This window comes from Corvus kubaryi, unplaced genomic scaffold (genome assembly GCF_017639235.1).
Source record: "Corvus kubaryi isolate FWS band 111438036 unplaced genomic scaffold, C.kubaryi_AGA036_p1.0 134, whole genome shotgun sequence".
In the NCBI taxonomy this organism is placed as follows: domain Eukaryota; kingdom Metazoa; phylum Chordata; class Aves; order Passeriformes; family Corvidae; genus Corvus; species Corvus kubaryi.
The window spans coordinates 100,092-126,869 of NW_024580668.1; the positions used below are offsets into that span (position 1 = coordinate 100,092).

General features: G+C 41.1%; 1 protein-coding gene across 7 annotated transcripts in view; it reads right to left on the bottom strand.

Moving 5' to 3' along the window:
• Nucleotides 1–26,778, bottom strand: part of SULF2 (sulfatase 2) — a 124,708-nt gene that overhangs the window by 11,849 nt on the left and 86,081 nt on the right. For all 7 annotated transcript variants that reach the window (XM_042044241.1, XM_042044232.1, XM_042044254.1 and 4 more), the window contains 5 exons: nt 24,803–24,978; nt 20,737–20,865; nt 19,735–19,791; nt 18,911–19,040; nt 5,989–6,196 (listed from right to left, as the gene is read on the bottom strand). In XM_042044241.1, coding sequence (XP_041900175.1) covers nt 5,989–6,196; nt 18,911–19,040; nt 19,735–19,791; nt 20,737–20,865; nt 24,803–24,978 — 700 coding nt within the window. The remainder of the gene's footprint in view (nt 1–5,988; nt 6,197–18,910; nt 19,041–19,734; nt 19,792–20,736; nt 20,866–24,802; nt 24,979–26,778) is intronic.

The following is a 26,778-nucleotide window of genomic DNA, read 5'->3' on the forward strand; positions in this document are numbered from 1 at the left end:
TATGTTCATTCTTCAAGGCTAGATCCTTGATTTTTTTGGAAGGGATTAATATCCGAATCTTTACTTTTATCCACATGCAATTCTTTTCTTTGCAATTCTCTTCCTGATGTGCAGTCCAGACACTCAGTTTCTCCATGAAGCACCACCCTCCAGTGCTCTGTACTCCCTCGAACTTTGCTTCTGCGTTTGCAGCTCAAAAGCAAAATGAAACATTTGTTATGAATTGCCAGTGTGCAATATGAGATTCTCATGGATCTTTGCCCAAATCCCCCGAACTCCTCTCTTCTGTTTGGTCTGGAATGGCACAAGGAGAATGTAGTTATGAAATCTAAATCTATATCTAAACTTCCCTGCTGTGTGATGGAGTCCATCTCTGACTGTATTTCCTGCTCACCACCAGCAACTGCTGAGAGTCACTCATTAGGCACAATCATATCATTCCTTGAGAAAAAAGTACAACCTAGGTACCACAGACTCTCTTGTGCTCCCTGCCCTAGGGGAGTGTATTGGTTTGGCATGGCCTGGTTTTAGGTAGCAGGAGGGCCACAAAGATGGCTCCTGTGAGGAAGCTGCTGGAAGCTTCCACCATGTCTGACAGGGCCAATGGTTGATAGCTCTGAAGATGGACATGCTGCTGGCCAAAACTGGGCCAGTTAGAGAGGTTGGTAATGCCTCTGCAATGACATATTTAAGAAGAAAATCAAAAAGTCACAAGATTTTGGATTCTAGTCAGAGAAAAGGAGGAGGTGAGAACACGTGAGGGAAAACAACATGGCAACACCAAGGTCAGTGAAGAAGGAGGGGGAGGAGGTGCTCCAGGCGCTGGAGCCACGATGCCTCTGCAGGCCGTGGTGAGACCATGGTGAATCAGGTTGTCCCCCTGCAGCCCCTGGGAATCCACAGGGGATGCAAAGATCCACCCACGGCCCGCGGGGGAGGTGCCCACGCCGGAGCGGGTGGATGCCTGGAGGAGGCTGTGATCCAGAGGAGACCCAGTGGAGAGAGAGGGCCCTGCTTCCAGGCTGGAGCAGCCTGGCCTTGGAGGACTGCAGCCCGTGGAAAGAGACACCCATGGCGCAGCAGTTCTGGGAGGAGTACTTGCCAGTGGGAGGACTCACACTGCAGCAGGTGCAGCGTGGCTGCTGCTCATGAGAGTGGACCCACGCTGGGGAAGGTCACGGAGAACAGTCTCCCCTGGGAGGGACCCCACGGCCTCACAGGGGAACAAGTCCTCTCCTGGACCAGCAGAAGGAAATCTCAGTGATGAACTGACCAAACCCCCGTGCCCTGTCTCCCTGTGCTGTCGGTGGGAAGGAGGGAGGGGCTGGGGGGTGGAAGGTGTTCTAAGGGCTTATTTTACTTCTCATTAGCCTCCTCTGATTCTGTTAGTAATAAATTCACTTTGCAACTTAGGTTGAGCCTGTTTTGCCCTTGAAGTGTTTTATGGTCCTTATCTCACTCATGAAGCATTCGTTAATTTTTTTTTCTTTCCTTTTCCCTCCTCTGCCCAGCTGTGGCAGGGAAGGGTGAGCGAGTGGCTCTCGAGGGTGCCTGGCGTTGGACCAGTGTCAAACCACGACAGAGAGCCTGAGGCTTTGCTCAGTATATGAGGCTTGGAGTTACCACAGACATTACTAGAAACAACTAAGTCCCTTGGGTCCTTTGGTCACCTCTCATTTAAAGAGACTGAAACACACAGCACACCTCATGAGATGGGACTTCCTTCTGCAATCTGATAAAGGGAAAATTCAACCAATGTGCCAAATGAGAAGATCGATCCTTGCAATCCCAAGCTCCACAGAAAGACCATCTTCCTCAATGGGATAATCTCCCCAGCAAAATAAGCGGAGGGAAAAGAAAATATGGAACAACCAAAATTGACAGAAAAGTACCTTCCTTAACTGTCATGCTCTGCCATTAATGCGGAGTGACTTTTTTCAATAAGCCTTACATTCATTTCAGATAGATTGCACAGTCTCAAAAGCCGTTTTGCAGACTGTGGGAAGCGGAATAAACATCTCCTCCCACCTGAAACTGGGCCAAGCATGATATTTTTGTCAGTGCCACACATAGAAAGTAGAATACCAGCTGGATTGTCTGGCTTTGCACATTTTCACCTGTGGTTCAAAGTTTATTGCTGATATTAACCCAGGTGAGTTACTGCTGAAGGGATAAAAAAAGCCACAAAAGACCTATTTCAGGCACCCAGTCAGGAAATGTTTGAATAAATGAGAAGGAAACTCCCATCTTTTCCAAAGTAGGAGGAAGTTCCAAAAAGCTACACCCTACCAATTGGATTCAAAGTATAAACTCACATTTATTTAATCATTCCTTCATTTTATCTTGTTCAGCTCAGCCAACTAACAATTAATCTTCCGTCCAAGTCTAATACACCAATCAAGCATGCTGGACCTCAGCAGATAGTCCCAGGGAACCATCAAGTACACGTGTCCCTGAACAACTAGGAGCCAGGTTACTCCTCCCTTTGCAGCCAAATAACGCAGCCTTAGAGCTAACTAATTGGTATGGAGTGAGGCAGCTCATAAAGGACTGCTTGTATTGCTTTATCCTAACGTGCTAGCCACAGTGCTGACTCAGTGCTGTGATTAGTATCAAACTCTGAAGTGGTTAAAATATTTAATAAGATCAATATTCATTTGTGCTGTGTGCTCCCATCTGCAAAGTGCACTGCAGGCATAAATACTAATGTTTAATTACTTATTAGTCAATACTCCCCCAGGTTTTATTCTCCAATCAATTTACCTCTGTACACAGCCTACAAACAGTTGATCCAGGGCTGTTAAGTATTTGCCCAAAGACATCTATGCTCCCTTCTTCAGATTACCAAAGTTTGGCTTTGGTAAGCTCTCTGAATCCCAATGCCTCTCTTCCTCAACTACTACAGAGACCAGCTGTCTTACTGCTAAGAAGGTACTGCTAAGAAGTTACAACCTCAAAATTGAGTCGCAAAATGGAGTCCAGAAGAATTTAGGCCAAGAAAGCCAACTGCTTTCAGAGACCCACTCATCCACCTGGTCTTGCACCACTTGACCAGCATGTTTGTCTTCATTGGAACCTGAAAGGAACAAAGTTTTCTCCTAATGTCTATACATGCTGCACTTGGTAGACAGAAGAGCATTTTTTTTTTGATAACACAAAGTAAAACTGGGCACTTTAAAGACATTCTTTTAAAAAATCTCTAGTGTCTAGAAATATGGATAAAGTTTAGAGGTACTATCTTGTATCCCATTTTTCACAACTGCCATTAAAAATCATACTTCTAATGCATTATCTGTAAAGTAATGGATTTTTTTTTTCCCCCAGTAACAATGAATGTTACTAAAACTGTCATTTTGATCCAGCACTGAGACTACCTCAAAAGAAAATTGAATGTCAGGAAAATTTCAATAAAAATGCAGTAGCCCCTTTGTACACACCTTCTGTTTCTTTACTAATCAGTGTGGCCTATCATCATTTCTCTACATGCAGCTTAAGAATTCCTTTAATCACGCACACTCGTTCATCACAGGAAGAAGAGATCAAATCCACAGCAAGAAAAACATAATAGGCCACAAGACAGCCAAAGATTTTAAGAGCTCACTATTTAAATTTCTACCTACTGCAAAGCTCTGTTTGATCTTTCTTATAAAAGTAAGAGCATACTAAAGAAATAAAGAGGACAAAAATGAAAACATTCTGGACACCTAAATCCAGGCATACCAAATATTAATGTTTATAGGTTTCTGGCACTTAAGAGCTTTGCAGTCAAGTTATGTATTCTTACATTGTCCAAATGGCACATATATGACATGACCCTGTTTTAAAACTGACCTTACTCATTTTAGAAAATACCGTTCCCTGCTAAATGCACTGGTGCACCTGAAAATGAGTTCTAGACCATGCCCACACTAGAAAATAATTATTTTATCAAAACATCTCGTGCTCCAGCCCCTCTACCAGAAATTCAGTCTGGTCTTTTAGACCATAGGTTCTCACAATACGTAACTGGTTTCAATCTTTCTGAAAGACCCATCCTTATACACTACTAGGGTTTACAACATGCTTGATGCACCCTAGATGCAGGGCATCCATCCCAGTTTTATGCAAATGACTGTAGATTGGAATCCAACAAAATGACCTTTTGCAAATCTATCTCTGTTGTGCGCAACAGAAAGGAGAGATCAGGGCATTTCCTTTGAAACTCCACTACTGCTTGGAACTACTGCATTAATGTGAACATGACCCTTAGTTCAGTTAGAAACCTCTATTTTCTATTTAGCAATGATTCAAACTAATGAATATTATTTAATGGCATTCAAGTAGGGCTGCAATGTAATCTCATGCACTCATCAAATTGTGTGTAGCAGACCCCAAAGGTGCCCTAAGATTTATGCAACCCAGCGCAGACCACACTTTATCCCAAATAAAGTGGAACAGGTCATAAAAACCCAAATACACATCATGAGTATCCAGGTCACCCTCTTAACTATCCACAGTCCAGTGAGACAGCTTTCCACAAAATTTGTTTAGAAAAACCTTGGTATGTTACCTTGACTTGTACTGCTTTGTGCTCATTTGCATTTGGTGTGTGATTTATTAGATAAGTGCATGTAGAAGAACAGCCAACACCAAATGAAAAGGTCTCTGTAAATAGGTCCAGGCTAACCTCTTCCCTGTATAGCACATCCCAGATGTGGGCAGAGGGAAAAACAAAGCATCTGTGGAGCCAACACAAACAATGGCAATGTGATTGTCAAGATCCTATTTTATGTTGCTGAAGTTTGTGCCTTAAGGTTCACTGAGGCTAATGAGCTGAAGGGTATAGTGTAAACTGTCTCTTCTGAGCTGAACACAGGGAGAAAACACCATTCTGATCCCTCTGTGAGAGGAAGCAACTTTCACTTTTTTTACCTCAATTTCCTACATACATAAATTAAAGGTAATTATACACATAACCACCTCCTTAGGATGTTGTGAAAATTAGTTAATGTTTAGAAAGCAACAATGAAAAGTACTTAAGTGTTAAGTATTATCAGATAGCATTATGTTGCCCTCACTTAAATTGTTTTCCTGTCCTCATTAAGTGCCTTCCAACTACTGCTGTTCACTCCCCATGACTTGACTTCCTTCTCTGTGACTTAAAAAAAAGTAGCTCTTTAAAGATTATCTGCTGTGCCACATATTTGAACATCAAGTATAGTTGATGGAACCAGTAATTTTTTTTCAACTAAAAATTAGCTTAGTAACTATTAATCAGCTTGCAAGACAAATATAGTGGGAGAAAATAAATTAAAACTCTGTGTTTCAAGTTTGTGCCAGGTCATTATATAAAAAGACTAATCTGCTAAATAATTAAGGCTCTGTATTTGTGAAGTGAGATGAAAGAAACATTACAAGTAACTAATAATTCTGTGTTGCCTCTAATCTATAACTAGGCTATATACTTCAAATATAGATGTTAGTCTGACTAAGGTTTAACAGAGTCAGTAAAATCGGTTTTCTGAAAAACCACTAATCTGTGTCAAGGAAACAAGAAACAGTCATCCCCTTTGGTCATTATCTCTGATTAAAAGTCAGCCTTGTCTCTGCTGACTGAGCAGAAGGAAAAGGATGTTAGAAGCAAGCAGCTTCTGTAACAAAGTACACACATCCCTATTAAAAACGAATTACTGAAGTAACAGCTCCAAGCATTGCAGTAGCTATTGAAAACTGAAATATTTGCTGTAGAACACTGTTCATGTTCCATGGCCTATGTAACCATGTGCAATCTGCCTCTTCAGCATGGCCGCTGCATGTTCCAGAACCAAACATTCTTCCTACAGATATTTTCAAATCTGATTGTCCAATATGAGACACGCTGTTTCATAGTTAAGATACACAGGAAATATGCGAACACAATTCAATGCTTACAAAAGTCAAGATGATTATGTAAGTTAGCAAACCACGGCTTTCTAAGGCAGAGACAGAAGATGCAGTGGGTTTGCTTACTTCTCTTGGAGAAGAGTTTCTTTCTCTGTCCGATGTGGCTCAGCTTGTATTCATTCTCTTCACAATTGCAATCTTCACTATTCCTGTTGTAATACTTGGGCAAAATATTGGAGGCGCCTCTGCCATTGCCTGCAGCTGCCAAGTTTCCCATTCCCTTGCACTTGTGCAGCTTGAGCTTTCCAGTGGCATCTTCCACACACTGCCATTTCTGGAAGAAAAATTTGGTCATTAAAAATGTGTCCCAACTGTGCTCTGTCTAATGGCCAACTCCAGCAATTTATCAGATACTCCTTGTAGTAAAACAGGGCTCATCTATCACCTATTATCAAACCAGATTTTTGCAATCTTCCATTTTCACACAAAACAGCAACTCTTTGGAACACCCTTGCATTTGTTTCTGATTTTGCTTCTTGGAGGCAGAACAATTGAAATTTCTTTAAAAAAATCAATACTGCAGCTAAAAACATGGAGGTGGCAAGTGACAGCTTTCAGAAATATAACTGTGGCATAAACCAAGGACATTCAAGCCGTATCCTAATCCTGATAGTCTTACTATATTTATAACCCTCAGAGCAGTGGGACCAAAACCTTCCAGTTTTATGGAAGCTCTCCAGGTAGAATCATATATTGGTTTGGGTTGGAAGGGACCTTAAAGACCATCTCGTTCCAACCACCCTGCCATACGCAGGGACACCTTTCACTAGATCAGGTTCTTCAGAGCGCCATCCAACCTGTCCTTGAACACCTCCAGGATTGCTCTGCAAAAGCACCTGTTTCTCTTCAATGACCTTTAAAAGGGTCAGATCAGCTGTGGAATTCCTTAGCTGCACGAATTTATCTCCATCTTGAGTGGTTCTCATAATAGCTTTTTCCATTCAACACCCTTGGGCTTTGACTTGTAATGGCGAGCTGCACTGGATGTCTCTGAAGTGAGAAACCCCTCTCTCTTGCACTCAAACTAGAGAAAATACTGTCCCTGATCACCAATTCACTCTGTTACTCAAAACCTGAAGTAACTCGCTCACAGTGCCCTTTGTGCTGCTGTCAGAGCTGTACCAAGGGCAAGGGAGTTTAGCTGCCTTCAAACTGGCACAGAAGTTCCACCCACTTCCCAGGTACCTCACAAAATTATTTCACCTACTCCTTAATTTATCAACACTTTACTAGCTACAGAGACTTTAAGACACATAAAAAGCCCCTTAGAGTAGCAGTTGCTACCGCTTTATTTAAAGTTTCTCAGAAACACTCAGCTTCTTGTTGAGTCTTGAGAAGAGTTCCTCTTCTTCTCTATTACAAAATCCTATAAGCTTGTGCCTCCAGGAATCACTGGAATATTGAGAATTTTCCAAATAAAAGGACGTAAGTAAAAACAGCAGCATCTTCCAAGATGGTATTTTACAGCAGCCTGCAGCTCTACGAGGGAGACTCAGCCACTTCAGTTTCCACAGCAAGGTGTGCAAAGGCTGGGACAAAAAAGCCTACATTTTCCATTGAAATTCACTCCATTGTTTGCAGGACAGAAAAGTAAGAAAACAAGATCACTGTGCTTTTATTATCATACTTTAAAAGGAGTCAAAAGTGAATTGGCCAGCTACAGTACATTTACCTATCTCTGTGGCACAACCTCTCATGTAAAATAATCAGTTTTATGGTGTGCCCACTGATTTCTTTGGACACCTGGATGCCAAGTCTCCTGAGAGGTATCTATGTTCAACCTCCTGTACAGCCCAAGCCTTGCTCTGATGCAGACAAACCCAGCTTAACTTTCAGCACAACAAATCACAGAAAATCAAGGAGAGATATGACAATAAGACCTTTGCATGACTATCTTCATCTGTAAAGCAGTACTCATTTATCTAGATGTGGTAAAGAATTAACATCTGAAGAATAAATTGCTCTCTTACTTTTCTAAATGCCTAACACTGATTGCTGTACAGACTGAGGTTTGAACTAAAAGTTATTTTACTAGAATAACCAATGCTTTCTTTCACAACTAAAAGAGATGTAAAAATGGTTTTTGCTGTTTCCCATTTCCTCTGAACATTATTTTTGAAAATATATAAACAAACTGCATTTTCTGCTCAGTAGAGCTCTATGCTCTAGGTACATTTTAATACATGAAAAATGAAGTTTCAACAGAGGGCCAGTTCAATGCCATGATGAGAATTACTGCAAGTACTCTGATGTGTGGCCAAAAATATTTTTTCTCTCTTTCATCTCTTGTCAAGAGAGTGATGCTCATTTTTCCCCTCCAGGTGAACTGGAAAAAATCCTTTAATTTTTGGTGCAGCTGTATGCTACAGTGAAAACATCTCAAAGACTTCGCTGAAGGGCACATTGTATGAATTAACAGGCCCCACTGCTGAGTGACTGCAGTGCAGAGCTACATAAATTACATTAGAAGCAAACATTGAACACATGGGGGGGCAGGGAGCAGGGGGAAGGAAAGTCTCAAGTTTCTTCTTTTTTTTCCACAAAACAGATATGGGCATGTGTGTGAATATATCTGGGATTCAACAGCTTACTCTTGGTCTGCTTGTAGGTCCAAATGCAAATTCTCTAGGTTGATATCATGCCTCTATCAGCTGCAGTCATTTCCACAGGATGCCTTCAAACTTAGGGGAAAAGGGCAGGAATTGCAAGAAAAATGAAAACCTCTGCTTAACAGTTAAGAAGCTTTAAACACTGTTAATTCTGGCATTTTAAATTGCTTTCTAGTGTGCAGCATACCATCTGCTCTGTGGAGAAGGACTGGGGGGTCCTGGTGGACAATAAGTTGTCCATTATGTCTTGGGGGCCAAGAGTGCCCACAGTGTCCTGGACTGCATTGTCAGCAGGTCAGGGAGCTGATCCTGCCCCTCTACTCAGCCCTAGTGAGGCACATCTGGAGTGCTGTGTCCAGTTCTGGGCTACTCAGAGCAAGAGAAACATGAAGCTCCTGAAGTGGTCCATCAGAGGCTGTGGAGATGAAGGGACTGGAGCACCTCCCTGCCGAGGAAAGGCTGAGGGAGCTGGGCCTGTTCAGGCTGGAGAAGAGGGGACCTCACCCATGTCTGTCTGTGTATGCAGGGAGGTGTCAGAGGATGGACCAGGCTCTGGTCAGTGCTGCCAGTAGGATGAGAGGCAATGGGTAGAAACTGATGCACAGGAAGTTCCACTTGAATATGAGGACGAACTTCTTTACAATGCAGATGACTGAACACTGGAACATGCTGGCCAGAGAGGGTGTAGAGAATATCCCTGGAGATATTCCAGAAACATCTGGACACAGTCCTGTGCCATGTACTCTAAGATGACCCTGCCTAAGCAGGGAGGTTGGAAGAGATGACCCATGTGGTCCTTTCCAATCTTTCCCATTATGCAATTCTATGATCATGCATATACCTGTGGAAAACCCTGGAAGCAATTAAAATATTTTTTAAGAGATAATCACTTAAATAAATAAATCTCTATATGAAGAACTTCAGAGTGTCCCAGAGATACTTTGACTCATAGGTAGACGCGATAACCATCCAGCAGCAAACATAATTATTTATAAACAGTGGATTAATTCAACTGTCAAGAAAACTAAAAGCCCTTAGTTCACCAAAATTTTCAGATATTTTCTTCATTAGGGCAAATGATACGTTCCTAAATCAAGACCTATAGCTTGTTACACCTCAAAAGCAGAAAGTCCTGAAAGAGGGGGGAGTTTAACAGCAACCAAAACTCAGTGGAAAACCCAGACTGCTCCACAATCTTCATCCCAGCTCATATCAAAATTCCCAAGGAAGAACCTTCCTTTCCTCCTGCAAAGCCTGGCAGAACAGCTACTCAAGCCACCACATAAATGGCTTTTGCAACATAGCCTGAAGTCCATCAAGCTCACATTGTGCAAAACTTTCCAGACACCTCCTTTTAACATTAAAGCTGTTCCAGCTGGAGATTTCCCACCACCCTCAGGCCAAGTTAGCTGCTGTGCTCATGCTTTCTGTCACCAGTTGTGCTAAGCTTGTTCTGATGCTTCTACTTCATCCCCTATCCCACTTCCCATTGCACAACTCATGCTACCCAGCTATTTGCTTGCAAAGCAGAAAAGTCTAGGCTTTATTAGTTTAATAGGTAAGTTACTGGCAGTGAACAGAAATCTTGTTCAAATGTACACTGCAAAGGAAGAAAAAAAACCAAACCACAGTTTGTTAACACGTTCTCTTGAGCCCAAACTATCTGATATATGTATCCAAGACTAAATTAGGACTTCAATATCTATGAAACATGAATCTTAATGGCAGCAATTGTAGACTGAACCTTGTTCCCTTCCAGTAACACTATTTACCTTGAACATGCAAGTGACCCAGTACCAGAAAGACATATTGCATTTTTCTGTGTGTTAAAAACCTATTATTTCCTTCACAGCCCTTATCACCATGAAGTGGGTTTTGCACTGTTGTGCATCAATGTCTTCTTACCATTACAGCAATCACAGATGTTAATTCAAAGTCATTATTTAAGGCCCCAATCAGAAATAAATAGCCATGAATTTCCCTGTAGGATTTTTTTCTACAATTCATTCAACTCATTTCCCTCAGTGAGTGTCTCTCAACTGACACTGCTTTCTTTGGGGGAAAACAGCCAATCATATAAGCCTTGCTAAGAAAATATTCCGTTGAAACACACGTCTTTCAGAGCTCAGCCCTAATTCATCATTCTGTGTCTCAGCAACTGTTTATTTGGGTTTTTTTATTAAGCCAAAGAGATTCCATCCTTTTTACAGAAAAGTAAAAAGTGAAACAGTTTGATCCCTGACCAGCCAGCGGCTCCCTAACAGCTCTAGGAATCCAAGTTTCTACAGGATAATAAAGTCCTCTGTCTTTGCCAACAATCTGAGAAAAACACATCAGTAATATATGTTGTCTTTAACTTACGCAGATGCGTTCTGAACCCAATGTTGCTGCCACATTAGATGGTGAGCTATAAACAAACTGCTTTAATAGCTAGAAATATTCTAACTTCCAGTCTAATTGATTCATGAGTAGTCAGGATACATTTTTTTTTCCTTTTATGAAACAGTACAGTTACAGTTTAGTTAGCTCTTCTCTGCTGTGGTTTGCTCCTTGTGTTATTTTCCATTGGGCTAATGAGGACAAACCGACAAAATCCAGAGAGACCACACAGGACTGTTGGGGTCCCTCCCCTGCCATGGAGCCCTGGGAGAGGGGCCCTGAGGGCACAGACACGGGGTTTCCCTGCCCCTGCTCAGCCTCGTTCCCATTGGTTGGTTTGTGTTCCCTGCGCGGGCAGAAGGACCCTTGGTCCCGTGACTGGAACAGTTCCTCGGCAGAGCCCCGGCCATGCGGCTGGAGAAATAAACATCTCTGAAACAGCTATCAAGAATCTGTCTGTCCATATATATTTCCTTTCCACGGGACTCCTGGTTTGATATATGCATGTTGCAGTATCCCCACTGCAACATAATGGTGGAAAATTGTGAGCAGAACGATCCCCGATCCCTAAGCAACTGATTTGCGTGAGTAACTCTGGATTCCTCTTCTTGGTTTTGCTTTGCTATTCCATATCTAAACTATGGAGAAACCGTGGGAAGACTCTTGGCTCTCAGAGCCGCATATGGACATTTACCTTAAACTTAAAATGATTCTTGAACAACGATTTGTAAATTTTAGCTTGATTCAAGCTCAAAAAGAACTGAAACACTTCCTGGCATGGTTGTTTAAGAACTTTTTCTATGTTTCTTGGGATTTAATTCTTACCAAGGGCTTTTGGAAAACCGTTTGGACACAGTTAATATTGGAGTCAAAATATATGCCGATGGAAGAATATTTTCGTGAATATTATTTAATTACCGAGACTGTTGAGCAATGTCAGCTGTGTCCTGGCGAAGGGAAGCCTGGCGCAGGGACCGTGCGGCCCAGGCCACGTGCACCGAGCGCTCTGCGAGCAGCAGCGAGGCAGTTCCCGCGTGCGGGCGGAGCCACCCGAGCCGCAGTGTCGGTGGCGGAGCGAGGAGCGGCGGGACCCGGCGGTGCCCGCCCGGCCCTGCGCAGCGCGTGGTGGAGCGAGCCCCGTGAACGCCCGGCCGAGAGGGGCGGCGCGCGGGCGGCGGCTGGCGGTGTTGGCGGTAGAACTGAGCCGCACCCAGCCGAGACGCGTGCTGGAGCAGGGCGCGGGGGGGTCATCGCTCGGGGGCCCGGCCGAGACGTGGGTGCGGCGCCCGGCATCGGCAGCGAAGCTGCGACCAGAGGAGGCGACGCACGGAGAACTGAGCGGTGCGGCCCGGCCCGGCCCTCGCAGCCCCGAACGCGACCCCGGGAAGAGCGCGCAGGCACGAGCAGCCCCGACAATTCCAACACGGGAGCGACCGAAGGAGAGAGCAAAGACGCAGCGAGACAAAAAACAGCAGCCACTCGGAAAAAGATCATAGTAACTAAGACCTTAGGGATAGTAAAATGGTATAATGTTAAGCAAAATTATGGTTTTATAACAAGGTGTGACAACCAGCAAGACATATTCGTGCATAGAACTGCTATTAAAAAGAATAACCCTGAAAAATGCATCCCAAGCTTGGGAGATGGAGAGGTGGTGGAATTTAATATTGTACTAGGGAGAAAAGGGTTACAAGCATCGCAGGTCACTGGGCCTGATGGTGTTTCTGTAAAAGGCAGTATATATGCAAAAAATCGTAGTCATGTTAGACAATATCTCCATTGTAAGCCCCCCCTACAGTTTCCCTTTCCTAATCCCACCTTTCCCTTTTACCCTATGTCCTATTACCCCCAGTGTATTCCCAATCCGTTTTTTCATCCATGGTTTCCCTCACAAAATCATGCTTTTGCCAATTGTTTCCCCAAAAATCCCTTTCCAATGCCGAGTGGGGGATGAAAAGGGGGAGGGAAGAAGTTAAACCCTCTCCTGCCTCAGTTTCCCCACAAAGCATGCTCAGAGAATTCTGTCTCCCTTCTGTCAGCCCTAAGATGTTCCACAGAATCTGTTTGGACATTTAAAGACTCAGGAGGGTGGCTCGTTTTGTCTTGAAACTGTTCTTGTAATGTTTATCCAGTTGTTTTCATTCTCCTTTTATTAAAATAAAACGGGTGAGGTGTTGGGGTCCCTCCCCCGCCGTGTAGCCCTGGGAGAGGGGCCCTGAGGGCACAGACACGGGGTTTCCCTGCCCCTGCTCAGCCTCGTTCCCATTGGTTGGTTTGTGTTCCCTGCGCGGGCAGAAGGACCCTTGGTCCCGTGACTGGAACAGTTCCTCGGCAGAGCTCCGGCCATGCGGCTGGAGAAATAAACATCTCTGAAACATCTAGCAAGAATCTGTCTGTCCATATATATTTCCTTTCCACGGGACTCCTGGTTTGATATATGCGTGTTGCAGTATCCCCACTGCAACACAGGACCCTACTCTACAAGAGATTGTTCTTCTGATTTTGCTGGCAGCTTATCCTACTGCTCAGATGGTACGAGGTTCAGGGAACAGACAACTTGAATTTGCCATTGTTTGTCTCATACACATTACTACTTCTCTCTTCTAGATGACTTAAAATAATCAATTCATGTCTTCTTCACAACATCTCTAAGATTCAGGCAGTCAGACCTCTCTCTTCTCAGCTATTTTTATAACTGATTGTGCCCAGTTCCTTAGTTCTTCCCATCAGGTATCACTTCCTTAACATTTTAACATTTTTGTTGGGTTCACCCCTTCTCCTGGTACCTTCTTCCCACTCATCTACTGGCAAAAGATAAAGTCTGGTTTCCTCTACTTCATGTTATCAGTATATAAATGAAGAATACTGTCTGGTTTTCATTCCAGGGCAACATAATTTCATTACACTGACTCATGATTTTTGGAGATTCAGACCTCTGAACTCTCAGCTCAATTTCAGTTGTCACACACTACATACCACTCAAATCTTGAAATGATAAGATAGATGGCAGAATATTTTGAGGGCTCTTTAATGCCACAAATTGTAGTTGACATGAGACAGGTGGGACCATCACAACTAGCACAAAAAAATGAAGAATCAGGTATTCAGCTAATTTTAAGATTACAATTATATAATTCATTTATTATTAATATAATAATTGGATTGTGGTATCAAATGGTCCCAGCTGCTGCGCTAGGCATTGCACAAGCTAAGGACTGAGTGCAGTCTTAGCAGAAATTACATTAGCTGTGAAGGAAAAAACCAGCAGCACCAAAAGGGGAATTGATTTGTCTGAGGTGCCACACTGAGCCTGTAACAGCACTTAGACTGAAGCCAGTTTCCTGACCTCCAGTAGTCTTTTAGCTAAAGTACACCACTACTCATATCAGGATATTTTTAAAAGCTGTGGTATTATTAAATGTTGGTGTCGATTTTAGCAAGCTACTTACAATAGCCAATACTGTAATGACAGTGAGTTAAAAAATCTCTTATCCAGAAATGCAAATTTCTTCGAGTTTGTGAAGCAACAAGCAAAAAGATCCCATAAGTAAAACAGCCTCTGAAAATTATTATAGGCTATTTCTAGCTTAAGAAGGAAAAGTCTTGTTAATTAGAGTTCCTCATAAGGAATACAATCCTCAGATTCCATCTGATTTATCCTTTAAATCCTCAGATTTATTCAGCCTTAATAAACCATCATGATTTTAATTTTCATGGTTTGTTGCCTGCTAATTTTATCAGTTCCAGGGCTGATAAAACTTTTAATGTATGAAGTTATCAGCAAGTCATTTCTTGCTGCAATTACAGATTATGAATTCAATCCTGAAAGCTGATCATGTGCAACTTGTTCTGAAATTCAGGAACTCCAAAGATCTGGCAAAAGGGCTGTTGAAGTTATCTGGACTCTAGCTGGCTTAATATACGTCACTTATCAACAGAACTTAAATCCTTTCATAACCTCAGTATATCTCTGCCAGCTACAAAAGTACCAATAAACCATAAAAGATAGACAGATCCAAAGCTTTCTTCCCAATTAAAAAAAAATTCCTTCCAAAACATGACACTGTTTCCTAGGTCTGGTTGATACAATCTCAAGCTACAGTGGCGTCAGACAAAGGAGAAAATATAAGCAATTTTTTTTCTATTGCTCCTCCCTTGGCACTAAACAATGGCTAATAATGATTGTGGTGAAATCAGCAATATGATGTAGAGGTGCCATTTATGAACTGCTAAGGAAGGCACACACTGATCAGAATAGTTTTCATCACTGGTATGCCATGTTATGTGAGGGAACTGGGGGCACCAAGCAAGTACGCAACGTGCTTTTACTTATGGTATCTTCAGGCCAGTTACGAAAGAGAATATCCCTTCATGATCAAAGGGATATTGAGCAATACAAAGCAATTGGAGGGAAGACTATGTCAAACCTTTCATTTGTAGAACACCTGGAAGAAACAATGTGCTAACGTTGGCATTTTGAATGTTCTCCTGTGAAAACTGCCATATAAAATGATACTTTGAATGCTATTTAAAGGCAATTTCTACTGTATCAGATTTGCATGTAAATAAAGCTCTGAAAATAAAATGTATTTGAAAAGGAAATAATGTGAAATCAGGCAATTATTTCTCTTCATGAGTTAGCAGTATTATTGTATTATGCTTCTAAAGAAAAAATTAGGTCCTGCTAAAGAAAAAAATTACTATCTTTTAATCTGTGGAGTTTTCACATGTACAGCATAGATTCCCTCTAGCAATCAGCACTGCTGCAGGTATTGCATGTTTATCAAATGTGCGCAAAATTGGCAACTTACTTAGACGGAGATTTTGTGCAGCTGATGTTATGATACTGTGGGGTAGGAATACTCTACAGAGCAATGCTGGTATCCTAATTGGCTTCCACAAAAGCACATTAATGCAGGCTACCAGATAAAAGTGGGTCAGCTTCCACTCACCAGGCAGTTTCGAATGAAAGGCCAAACTATACTGAAAAGAAAAAATGTGTGTGGAAGCCATTAGGTACTAGGATAAATGTTTTTATATTTCATGTGCGAAGAGCTCATCTCTTTTAAATCCTTGAATATGAATGCTGAACTGCTCTTTCATCTGATTCTACAGTCACCCTTTGTTGGATGCAAATAACTAACACAGACCAAACCCTAATAACTGAAAAAGAAAACATGGCAACACACAGATTCCCACTGCTCTCAGAAGAATTTACATGTATCAGTGGTGCCAAAAAAATTCCACATGATGGACTGTGAAACAAGGTTTTAGACACCATGAATAGCCTCATCTCCATGATCTTGGTACTCTCTTATCAAAACAATTATAGGTTAAGGAGGGTGACAGAGATTTTCAAAGATCATTTTGTGGCAATAGACCTGTATTCACAAACTTGCACGCTCACAAAGCAGAATTTCAAATTCTCCATCATACATTCAAAGCTTTATTTACTTCTCCTTTCTTTACCTCTTCTTTAAGTTCTGTCCTTGTCTCTTGTCCTTCACTCCCTTCTGAGTCTTTGTCCTCCATTTGTGCTTCCTGTCTCCTGCTCACACTTCAGATTCCCTTGGACTGCTCAGATTTCTCTGTGCATGGAATAGCGGGTCCCCAAAACTTAAGTCAAAAGAAAGAGTCCCAATGACTTCAGCAAGCTTTCAACTAATTCTGACCTGGATGTGTCTCTATCTTTGCATCGGGATATGAAAACGCACTTTTTGCACTGAATACTCCAGGTACTGTTAAATAGAGTGTCCTGCAGCATCAGAAGACATCTGCTAAATAACCATTGCATCTGCATAACATCAACTCCCCAAGGCAGTGGTATGTTATTAATTTGGGCTCATTCTACTTACTATGTAGAGCTGTGAACAGCACCAGCAAACAGACAACACCCATTTGTCATTTGAGAAGTTAGTCTTGCTTCACTCTGAAGAGATTTTTGGGGGCACCCATATTTAGACACAATTTATCCTCAAATAAGCAAGTTTATCTCCCACTAGTCCTATTGTCTAGACAGACTACTAAGACATATTTTCTAGAGTAGAGGTTAGATGGATTGAGACTCCTTTGAGAGCCCTTCACAGACTTTAATTGACTTGACTGTTTGGCAATTTTTCCTGATGTCCAGTGTAAATTCCTTTTTTTGCTCAATTTCATCCTATCACTTCCAATTATGCCTGACCAAACTGCTCAAAACAATTCTCCTCTCTGTCTCCTGACAATAAGGATGCAGCACAAGCATCTCTTATTAGCACATCTATCCTTCAGAATTTATTGGCAGTTTTGACTATGGAGTTGACATTTCATACCTGCTTCTTAAAGAGGTCAAAGATATTTTATCATCCGTGGAAGGAAACATAAGCCTGTGAATGTGTGTAGACATTACACGACCTTCCCCCTTTCTTCCACAATTGAAACGTGGTAGTTAAGAGTAAGAAAGCCTGAATGTAGCTAAGTTACCTTATGCAAAGACAAAGACTCAGTGACAACATGGACTTGGAAAGTCTCTCTTCCCTCTGTTCTTACAGTAATGTTCAAAATAATTGGGTGGACAAAGACAGAAAGTTGAAACATCTCTTGAAGAGAAAATAGTGATGGAAAAGAAAAGCTGTATTTCCCCATACTACTTACTGGATGATGTCGTAGTAGAAACAGTGACTTTTCCTCCAGTTCCTCAAATAACATTGCAAATTCATAAAACAACAGATTTCTCCCATTCAGCTAAAATTTCAGCTCAAGACTTCTAGTGACAATAAGCTACTGCATATAGTATTCCTTTAAGTTTAGTATTTTTACGAAGAACAGGATGTTAAAATCACTCTGTATACTAAGTCTGACATAGAAGCCACAGGAAGAAAAGAACATCTGGAAAATTCTTATACATATAAACTGGATCCAAACACCTAAGGAACAATGGATTTATTTCACAGGTGCACTGAACTACATGATCAGTAGAGCCAGAAGTATGGAGTCTGGCCTTTGACAGTAAAAAATGAACTACTGCAGCCTAAGGAACCCCTTACTGACTATAGCCTTGGTAAGTCATATCCTGTCTGCAAGAATAGCTCTATTCCACAGACGAACTTCCCTTGACAGCCCTCTGGGCTGCCGGGATATGAGGTAATGCCAGTGTAATAACAGACACATTAGCATGTGGACCCAGTTACCCTCACCCCTTTGTCCACAGAATGTGTTACAGTCCTTGGAAAGGAGTTCTCTGACCCATACCTGGATGAGAGAGCAATAACACAGAGTCAATTTTGCCAAGAGTGGTGAATTCTCTGGAGATAGCTATGCTATGCCTTTGCACTGCTCTGGTAAATTTGCAAGATCCTCTCCTGTGCGTGTCAAGATCATGTATTGATCCTACCCTATTTTTTTTTCCCCCATTAATTTCTTCTATGTAACTTGTATCTAAATTGTCATATCTGCCCAGAACAGTTATGCAACAAGGGAAATGACACACAATCAATTAGCTTTATGCCCATATACACACAGACTGCCTCCAGTCATAATTGCACGTGTGGTTTCCAAGTGTGTTTTTGTTAAGAGGAGGTATATATATTGAGTTAACAGAATGTTAGTTTCCCATTACTATATGTAATTCTAAATAACAACAACAAAATGAATTAAAAAGAGAATTCAAAGCAAAGCAAGCTGTATGTATTTGAAGAAGGCCAGTCTGTTAGGTACAGTGTAGCTTCTCATTGCTAATGAATCCCAAATCACATTCTCTTTGGGGAATAAAACATTAAAACAGCCTAGGTGGTTTTCTTAACAGTAGTCAGGAATCAATGCAGAACACTTGAATCAGCAATTTCCTGACTGGCAGTCAATCTCGTAAATGCTGTAACAAAGCTTTGAGCAAAGGCCACAGAATGAGCCATTTGATTTATATGCTGGCATTGATGATGAGGTGAAGGACATTGACACAGTGAAGGTGTTGAGCTTAGCCCAATTATAACTGCTTACTTGCAGTCAGTGGTAACAATGCCTACCTGGCCAAGCTGTTCACAAGCTGTTTGATACTCAGCTCGCTGACAGAGATCTTTCACGCGCTGGTATTTGGGTAGAAAGTTTTCTTCTTGGGCATCTACCTTCTCATTCTCCCTTTTATGCAGCAGTTTACTGGAAAAGAAATAAAATATTTTTACATTAATATTAACTCCAAGATAAAAATACAGTTTACTGAAAAGACTCAGAGGAGTAGTTATTTTTCCAAGTCCATACCATCTCTAGTAGCCAAAACTTAGCAGTCCAGTAGAAACTAGCATTTAGCCTGTCCAATAACACACAAGTTACTCATGTCATGCTCTCAGGGAGCATACAAAAACACATAAAATCAAGACAGTGTGTTACATGCCTGAGTGACAGGCAGTGACAACAGTCAATATAGAGAGACCACATCTCATTCTACAGGGCTGCACTTTGCAAACCCCTCACGCTCCCATTTATGTATTAAGGCAGAGGTGCAGAGGGAATGGCCAGCAGATGAAGATGCAGAGAGGAAGGGTTGTTCATAATCCCATGATACAAGCAGGAGGGTGGGGGGCAGCAGCTGAAAGCAAATTGGGATGCCTTCCCATCTCTCAATCTAAGTAAACTCCCCTTCCCCCACCACAGCAGCGTGTTCATGCAGGTTGTAGGCAAAGGCCATGCATTCCGTCCAATCACACAATCACTGCCACTAGGCATACTGCAGCCATGTCCCTGCTGACACAGCTAAATGGCTTTACACTGTGGTGGAGTGCTGCTTTGGCTTTAGCTATTCAATATCCTTCTATTTAAAAAGATTGGGCTTTGTGATTAACACTTTCCTTACCCTCTTTCCACTAGGAACGAGTCTCTCCACACCTTCATCTTCTTCTTTAAATGAAACCTAGGAGGAAACAAGGAGAGGAAGAAGCAATTCCCACAAAACCAGTAACCAAGTTATGCCCCAGTTTTCTCTCCCACCCCTAATTCCAACAAGAAACGTGCCACATAACTGCACAAGAGGACATTCAGCTCTATGAAGCAGGGACATACGTCTCTCCACTGAAAACAATAGGATATATTTTTCTCACAGGGACAAAATCCACAACAGGTTTATGCAGTACAACTTCTTCAACATAAGCATGTTTAAGGCATGAGGCATTAACTGAATTGTCCTTGTTCACAAAGGATCACAAATTAAATCGGTCTTCCTGACTCAAATTTGGGCTCTTAACCTGCATCTACCCACAAAGTATCCTATTCTAAAGCAGCTGCTCCTTTCCCGCTTTCCCTCCACCCAACTACTTGTAAAGCAAATAGTTCTCCTTCCCTGATTTTCTCTTGCAAGCATTCTCTAGCCAGTCTAATTCTCTTCCTCAGTCTTTTTCCAATGAAAGTATGGATGGAAAGTCTTAAATAATAATTGCAGTTTTTACTGCGAGTCTGTCTTTATATTATAGTCTGACACACAATCAACGCCGTCAATTATTTTACTATTTATTCCATATGAAATGCTTTGCTACAAATGATGCCACAGAGACATTTAAAATCTGTAACTCACATAGTTGAAGACTTTCATGTGTAGCCCTCTTATTTCTACACAGACTACATTTAGTATATACAGATGCCACATATGCCATACATCTAGAATATGAATGTGCCAAAATGAAAATAAATGACTGAAGTGAGTTGTATATGCCAAATAGTCTTCAGACTTTCCAGTGAATGTTGTACTCAGACAGATGGTGGTTTTCTTATATTTTCCTTTAAATTTTCTGCATGCTGCTGAACACCTGTTCAGTCTTGCAAAAACTCATGCATGTTTCCATGCAACATTTCCATTTCTTACCTATTGACTGGTCTCTCAGAATCCAGCAGCTTTAGAATGGATTTACCATCCATATCAGATGGAATATCCAATCCAGCAATATCTAGAATTGTGGGTGCAAGATCAATATTCAACACAATGTGAGGATTCCTGAAAAAAACATAGGAGAACACAGTTTAAAGTCTATACAATAATACCAAGCAACTCCAGCTTCCACAGAGTCCAAGGATCTGAAAAGTCTTATTTTGTGACACCTGCAAATAAAAGAGGACACAATCTGATTCCTTTCCATGATGGAAATTAACATATAATACATAGATAAGTTGCATAACCTCAAGGGGACTAATACAAATATTTTAAACTTTAGCATAGAGCATTTTTGAGAAAGAAAAGTAGTTCATAAGACAAAGTTAGTTAATTTTTGCAAAAGACAGTTTAAAAAGCATTGGAAAAACTGTTTGGGTGTCTTACAGAATCAAAATGACTGCCAAATATATTAATGACTTTCTTAAAAAGTAGATTTGGCAGATAGCACATGCTTTACCTGTTTCGAAATCTGGTATAGAAATGAGTACCTCAGTTCCTATCACAGTAGGCATGTTCTGAAGAGAACATGAGAAATGTATTGCTAGGCACTAGTGAAAACTAAAAGTGACTGCTAATTTACAGTGTGAGACAGAAAAAGGAAAGGGATGAAAAAAAAAGCAGCACGGAGGAAACAGTTATGAAGAAAAAAAGAGAAAAAAATAACAGCTTTAATTAAAATGATCTTTCAAAGGGCACACATTTGCACATTCTGCAAAAATTTATGAACAGCCACCCTCCGGTACTTTGCAGAGTGCGGCACATGCTCCTCAGCCACCGCAGTTAACAGTACGTCTGAATTCAAACTGACTTCAGATTTGGTTAAAACACTAGCATTAACTCCCAAGTAGTATGTTAGCTTCTATCCCCAAACCCACTGAACTGTCACAGCTAAATATGAGTTAATATATCAGAGCATCTGGCTCTGACAGATGAACTCATATCCATCCAGCCCAGAATTCAGTAGCTAAATGAATACCCAAAATTTTTAATCATGTGATTTGGTTTTACTGTAGGTCTGCTTTTGCAGAAGTGTTTTCTGTTTATGTTCACAGAGTATCCTGAGCTGGAAAGGACCTACAAGAGGATCTCTGAGTCCAACTTGTGGCCCTGCACAGGACAGCCACAAGAATCCCAACACGTGCCTGAAAGCATTGTCCAAAATGCTTCTTCAGCTCCGGCAGGTTCAGTGCCAAGACTGCTTCCCCCAGCAGCCTGTCCCAGTGCCTGAACATCCTCTGCAAGAAGAGCATTTTCCCAATATCCAACCTAAACCTCCCCTGCCAGAACTTCATGCTGTTCCCTTGAGTCCTGTCACTAGTCACCAGAGAGAAGGTGTTGGTGCCTATCCCTTTGTTTCTCCATAAGAGGAAGTTGTATACTGCTATGGGGTCTCCCCTCCCCTCAGTCTCCTCCAGTCTGAAAAAGCCAAGTGACCTCAGCTGCACCTCACAAGGTTCCAGGCCTATCACCATCTTCATAGCCTCCTTTGGATGCTCTCTAAATAGCTTTATATCCTTCTAATATTGTAGTGCCCCAAACTGCCCCCAGAACTCAAGCTGAGGCTGCCCCAGCACAGAGCAGAGCAGGACAATCCCCTCCCTTGCCAGGCCAGCAGTGCTGGGCCTGGTGCTCCCCAGGACACGGTTGGCCCTCCTGGCTTCCAGGGCAGTGCTGACTCTCATTCGACTTTCTGTCGACCAGGATCCCCCAGTCCCTTTCCAAAGCTGGTCTCCAGCCTCTCTCTCCCCAGAGTCTGTCTGTATCTCCAGGGTTGTCCTGTTGCAGGTGAAGATTCCAAAACTTGCCCTTGTTAAACTTCAGAGAGCTGATGATTGCCCACCTCTCTAATTTGTCAGTGTGTCTCTGCAGGGCCTCTCTGCCTTTGTGAGGGTCGACAGCTCCTCCCAATTTAGTATCATCAGCAAATTTACTTCATATTCCTTCATGTCCTGCACCCCAGTTGTTCATTACATTGAATCTTAAAAACTCATTTCAACCATGTCTATGATAGTGTTGAAGTTGAGTGCGCAATTACTCACAATATTACATATATAAATACTGTTTATCAGCCGTGTGCTATTGCTTTTCCTTACTTCTTTGGAAAACAAGGACTAAAAAGTCACAACAGACCCTCCATTTCTTGAAAGTGGGGAAAAATAATAACATGAGCATACTGCTACACAAACAGTGTTCTACAGCACTGAGCATAAAGAATCACCATGTTATGACCAGCAGGCACAAAGGAAGGATGGGACCAGATGGACTGCAATACATGTCAGTGCAGAATTCCAGCTCAGAATACAGGACAGAAGAAAGCTGCTAAATTCACACTATTTAATGAGATACTATTTTAAAATTACTACATCTTTGAGTGAGCAAGCAAACAGGCACTGACAAGAGCATAGGTGATGAATTAAATTGATGTATGCGATTTGATTTTAATTACTGATAATTATGATGTAGCATATTTAGTAACAGAAATGAGAGGTTAGTAATCAATCACTTGCTACAGTGATTGATTTTAAAATTTCCCTGGTATCCAAAGGGAGTCATGACAATTATTCTGCAGGAAAAACATAAGGTTCACACAAAACACAGATGACAGAAGTTCTACCATTAAAGAAAATCAGGCTGAGAGGGAAGATCAATTTATTATCTGATGTATTCCCTTTCCAAGGTGTTTTACCCTGTTCTTCCTATTTGCTCTACTGTGACAAGCTCTGTTCTGTTAAGACTCTGTCAGGCTGACTATTCCAATTCTAACAGAAAGATGTTTTCATCTTTGGAAGTCTGAAAAATAAAATTCAGTGGGAAGGTTTCAGAGCTTTTGTGGATATCTGTGTGTAAGGATCCTTGAACTACCACAGACACAATGTGGCTGGTCTCTAGCACTATGTTGCAGAAGCACTAGCTCAGTCACTTGGGCCATGTTAGCACTGACTCTCCAGGAAGGCCAAAAACTGCAGACAAAGGGAAAGAGAGCAGGTTTGTAGAAGGCTATTCCAGCTCATTTGAAATTCTGGGCTGCTGCAGACAAAACTCTTTCAGTGCCAAGGTAGTATGTTTAATCCCAACTGAGGAATCTCTCCCTGCTCTTTAAAGAATATTATTTTTTTCACATGCACAACTGCTGAAAATAAATAGAAACACAGTGTAATAGCTACAGAATTTAACATTTTTCTGCCTGCAGATAACGTGAATCAGTGAATTTAACCAGCATACAGAATGAGATTTTTTTTATAACTATTTGTTATCATATTACACATTAGATGCATTCCTCTGCAGTAAAGAAAAAAATGTGTGTGGAAGACTGTGTGTGTTAATTATGCTAAAACATGCACACTGATACAACTATTAGGCAGCAATTTATGGCACTCTGTCCAACATCATTACTTAAGTGCAAATATTTGCTATCCAAAATAATTGCTTAGAAAGTGTATTTGCTTAATTTTTTAGCTGATCAAAGCTACCATTTCAATTAACAGTCATACTCTGCATGCTTGTGTGCATCTGACAAACAGGCCTAACCACATAGTCCCAAAGAACGAGCCAGAAAGAATACTTTGTGGATGATAGTATATGAACTGATCATTATAAATTGAAACAAGTGACTCCAATGTTCACCAATAATTATCTACTATGGCATTATACAGTATATTTTTTAACTTTAAAATGACAGTTACGTGTATAATTTGCACTCCTTAAAAGAATGCAAGTAAGTGTTTCCTACACTGGACATCATTCAAAGTGATTTTTCCACTAGATCCACTGAAGCGCAGTGGCTTGTGCTGCACACCCACGCAAGCAAAAAGGCAATGGCCTTGAGTTTGTTACACCAGCCTGTGCAATCAGTTCTGGTTTTTGAGTAGACATATTTTTCTGCCAAAGATAACCAGGATGGGCAGTACTTTGTGCCTCCATTTGGCTGCCAGGTCAATACAACTAGAGATGTGAACATGAAATTTTCACGTCACAACACACACAATAGCAAAGAACTTACAAAGACCCAGCCTCCACATTTGGTCCTCGGACATAGAACGGAACTCTGATATCAAACTCATATGGCATAGACTTCCCTTTCACCAGCCCAAACTGCCCAATATGATAACCATGGTCGGCCATGTATATTATATACGTATTTTCCAGTTCTCCTGTTTCAGCCAACATATTGTAAATCTGAAAAAGAGCAAAACAAAATATGAAATTAATTCCACTGAGTAGCTCTACATGTGGAACACTGGATATCACTTTCTGCCTATGTGCAACATACAAATAACAACAGCTAAGGATGGCACTGAGTTATCACAATGAACCACTCTGAATAATACATATCTTAATCACATCTTAATTTTACTAACTGAATATTGTGGCTATTACAAGGCAAAACTCTGTTTCAAGGTAAAACACAGCATGCCATTTCAAAAATGTTTGGGTTCAGTATTTTGCGTGAGAGCTGTCAAGATAGTACTAAATACATACAGTAACACAAGGTGTCATTTCAAAATTTTCTCTCCAGTTTTATCTTTTTCTTGCAGCAAGCAATTTTAATAAAATGACAGCCTTTTGAATCTCACATATATTCAGGCAGCACTCAACAACTTCAGCTTCAGACAAATAAGTCTCCATTATGCAGAATATTTGCAAAATATCTTCCAGATAAATATCGCTCCATCATAGTACTCTCACTATGGAGAATTACGAGGAGATTTAAATGTGGATGCTTCTACAGATTTACATAAGAAACTATGCGAAATGTGCCAACTTTAGCATCAAGGATTGATTTTCATGTGACATTTTGGCTTGAGAAAGGTAAGAAGGTGGTGGAATACCACCAAAGTGGTGCCTCACACAGGTGCAAAACACATCAGCACAGGACAAAACTCTGTTGTGTTGGTTTGGGAGTTTATTTTTGGTTCTTTTTCAGGTTGTTTTGTTTGTGGGTTTGGCTTTTTTTGGCTTTTGTTTTGGTTTTGGAGGGGTTGTGCAGGGTTTTTGTTTTTTGGCGGTTTTTTGTTTTGGTTTGTTTGTTTGTTTTGGGTTTTGGGTTTTTTTTGAGTGTGTGAGGTTTTTTGTTGTTTTTTCTTTTTAATTTTGAAAGACTATTAACACATATAAATCAGTAGAAAAAGATCAGCCTAACTTTGTAATTAGAACTAAAAAAGAACCTAACTGACTTGCCTGCAGTAAATCACCTGGAGTGAAAACGTTTTACTAAACAGAAAATCCTAATAGTGCAGTAAAATCACCAATTTCCCCTAATGCTGGTATCTGATCCATCTAAACAGCTTCATTAACAGGAAGCAGAGGTCATATTTGCCTGAATCAGTAATTATAAGATATTAGTAATTATATTAGTAACAAGCTTACGCAATGCCATCCAGATAATCTCCTTTTTGCCTTAGAGGACTCCTCTAAGTCTAATTTAGACTCCTCTAATCCTCTAATTTATGTTCTAGCTTTTTTTGACTAAGAATGCCAAGAGATAAGCAGTAATTGCAACACTTTTAAATCTGCATAACCATTCTTTTTCAGTATAGCTTTTAGTGAATCCAGATCTTTCTGTGGGAGACATATAGTTTGTATTAAGAAATCTCATTGTTAGATGATGCAGGTAATTTTAAAATACCAATCTATGTATTTATTTACTTCCAATATTTAACCTCCTGGGCTGGGTTTACCGTGGGATCATTCCAGTTAGGACTCCTGTATCATCACTTTTTGCTGCTGTTGTTTTCTTCTCTCACAAACTCAGTGTCACAAGATTAAAATAGACACACATTTAGGTAGTTATTTCCAACAGGCTATATGATGACTTTCTTTATCAAAGGTACATTTTTAGGCTTTATGATGCATAGATTTTCAGGCAATCCCTTTCTCCTCCCCTTTATCAGCAGTAGTTCTGTGGCATCAAGTCAGCTTGTTCACACCACCCAACTCAGAGTACCTGTCTTTAGGAGATGAGGAACCTTACACATT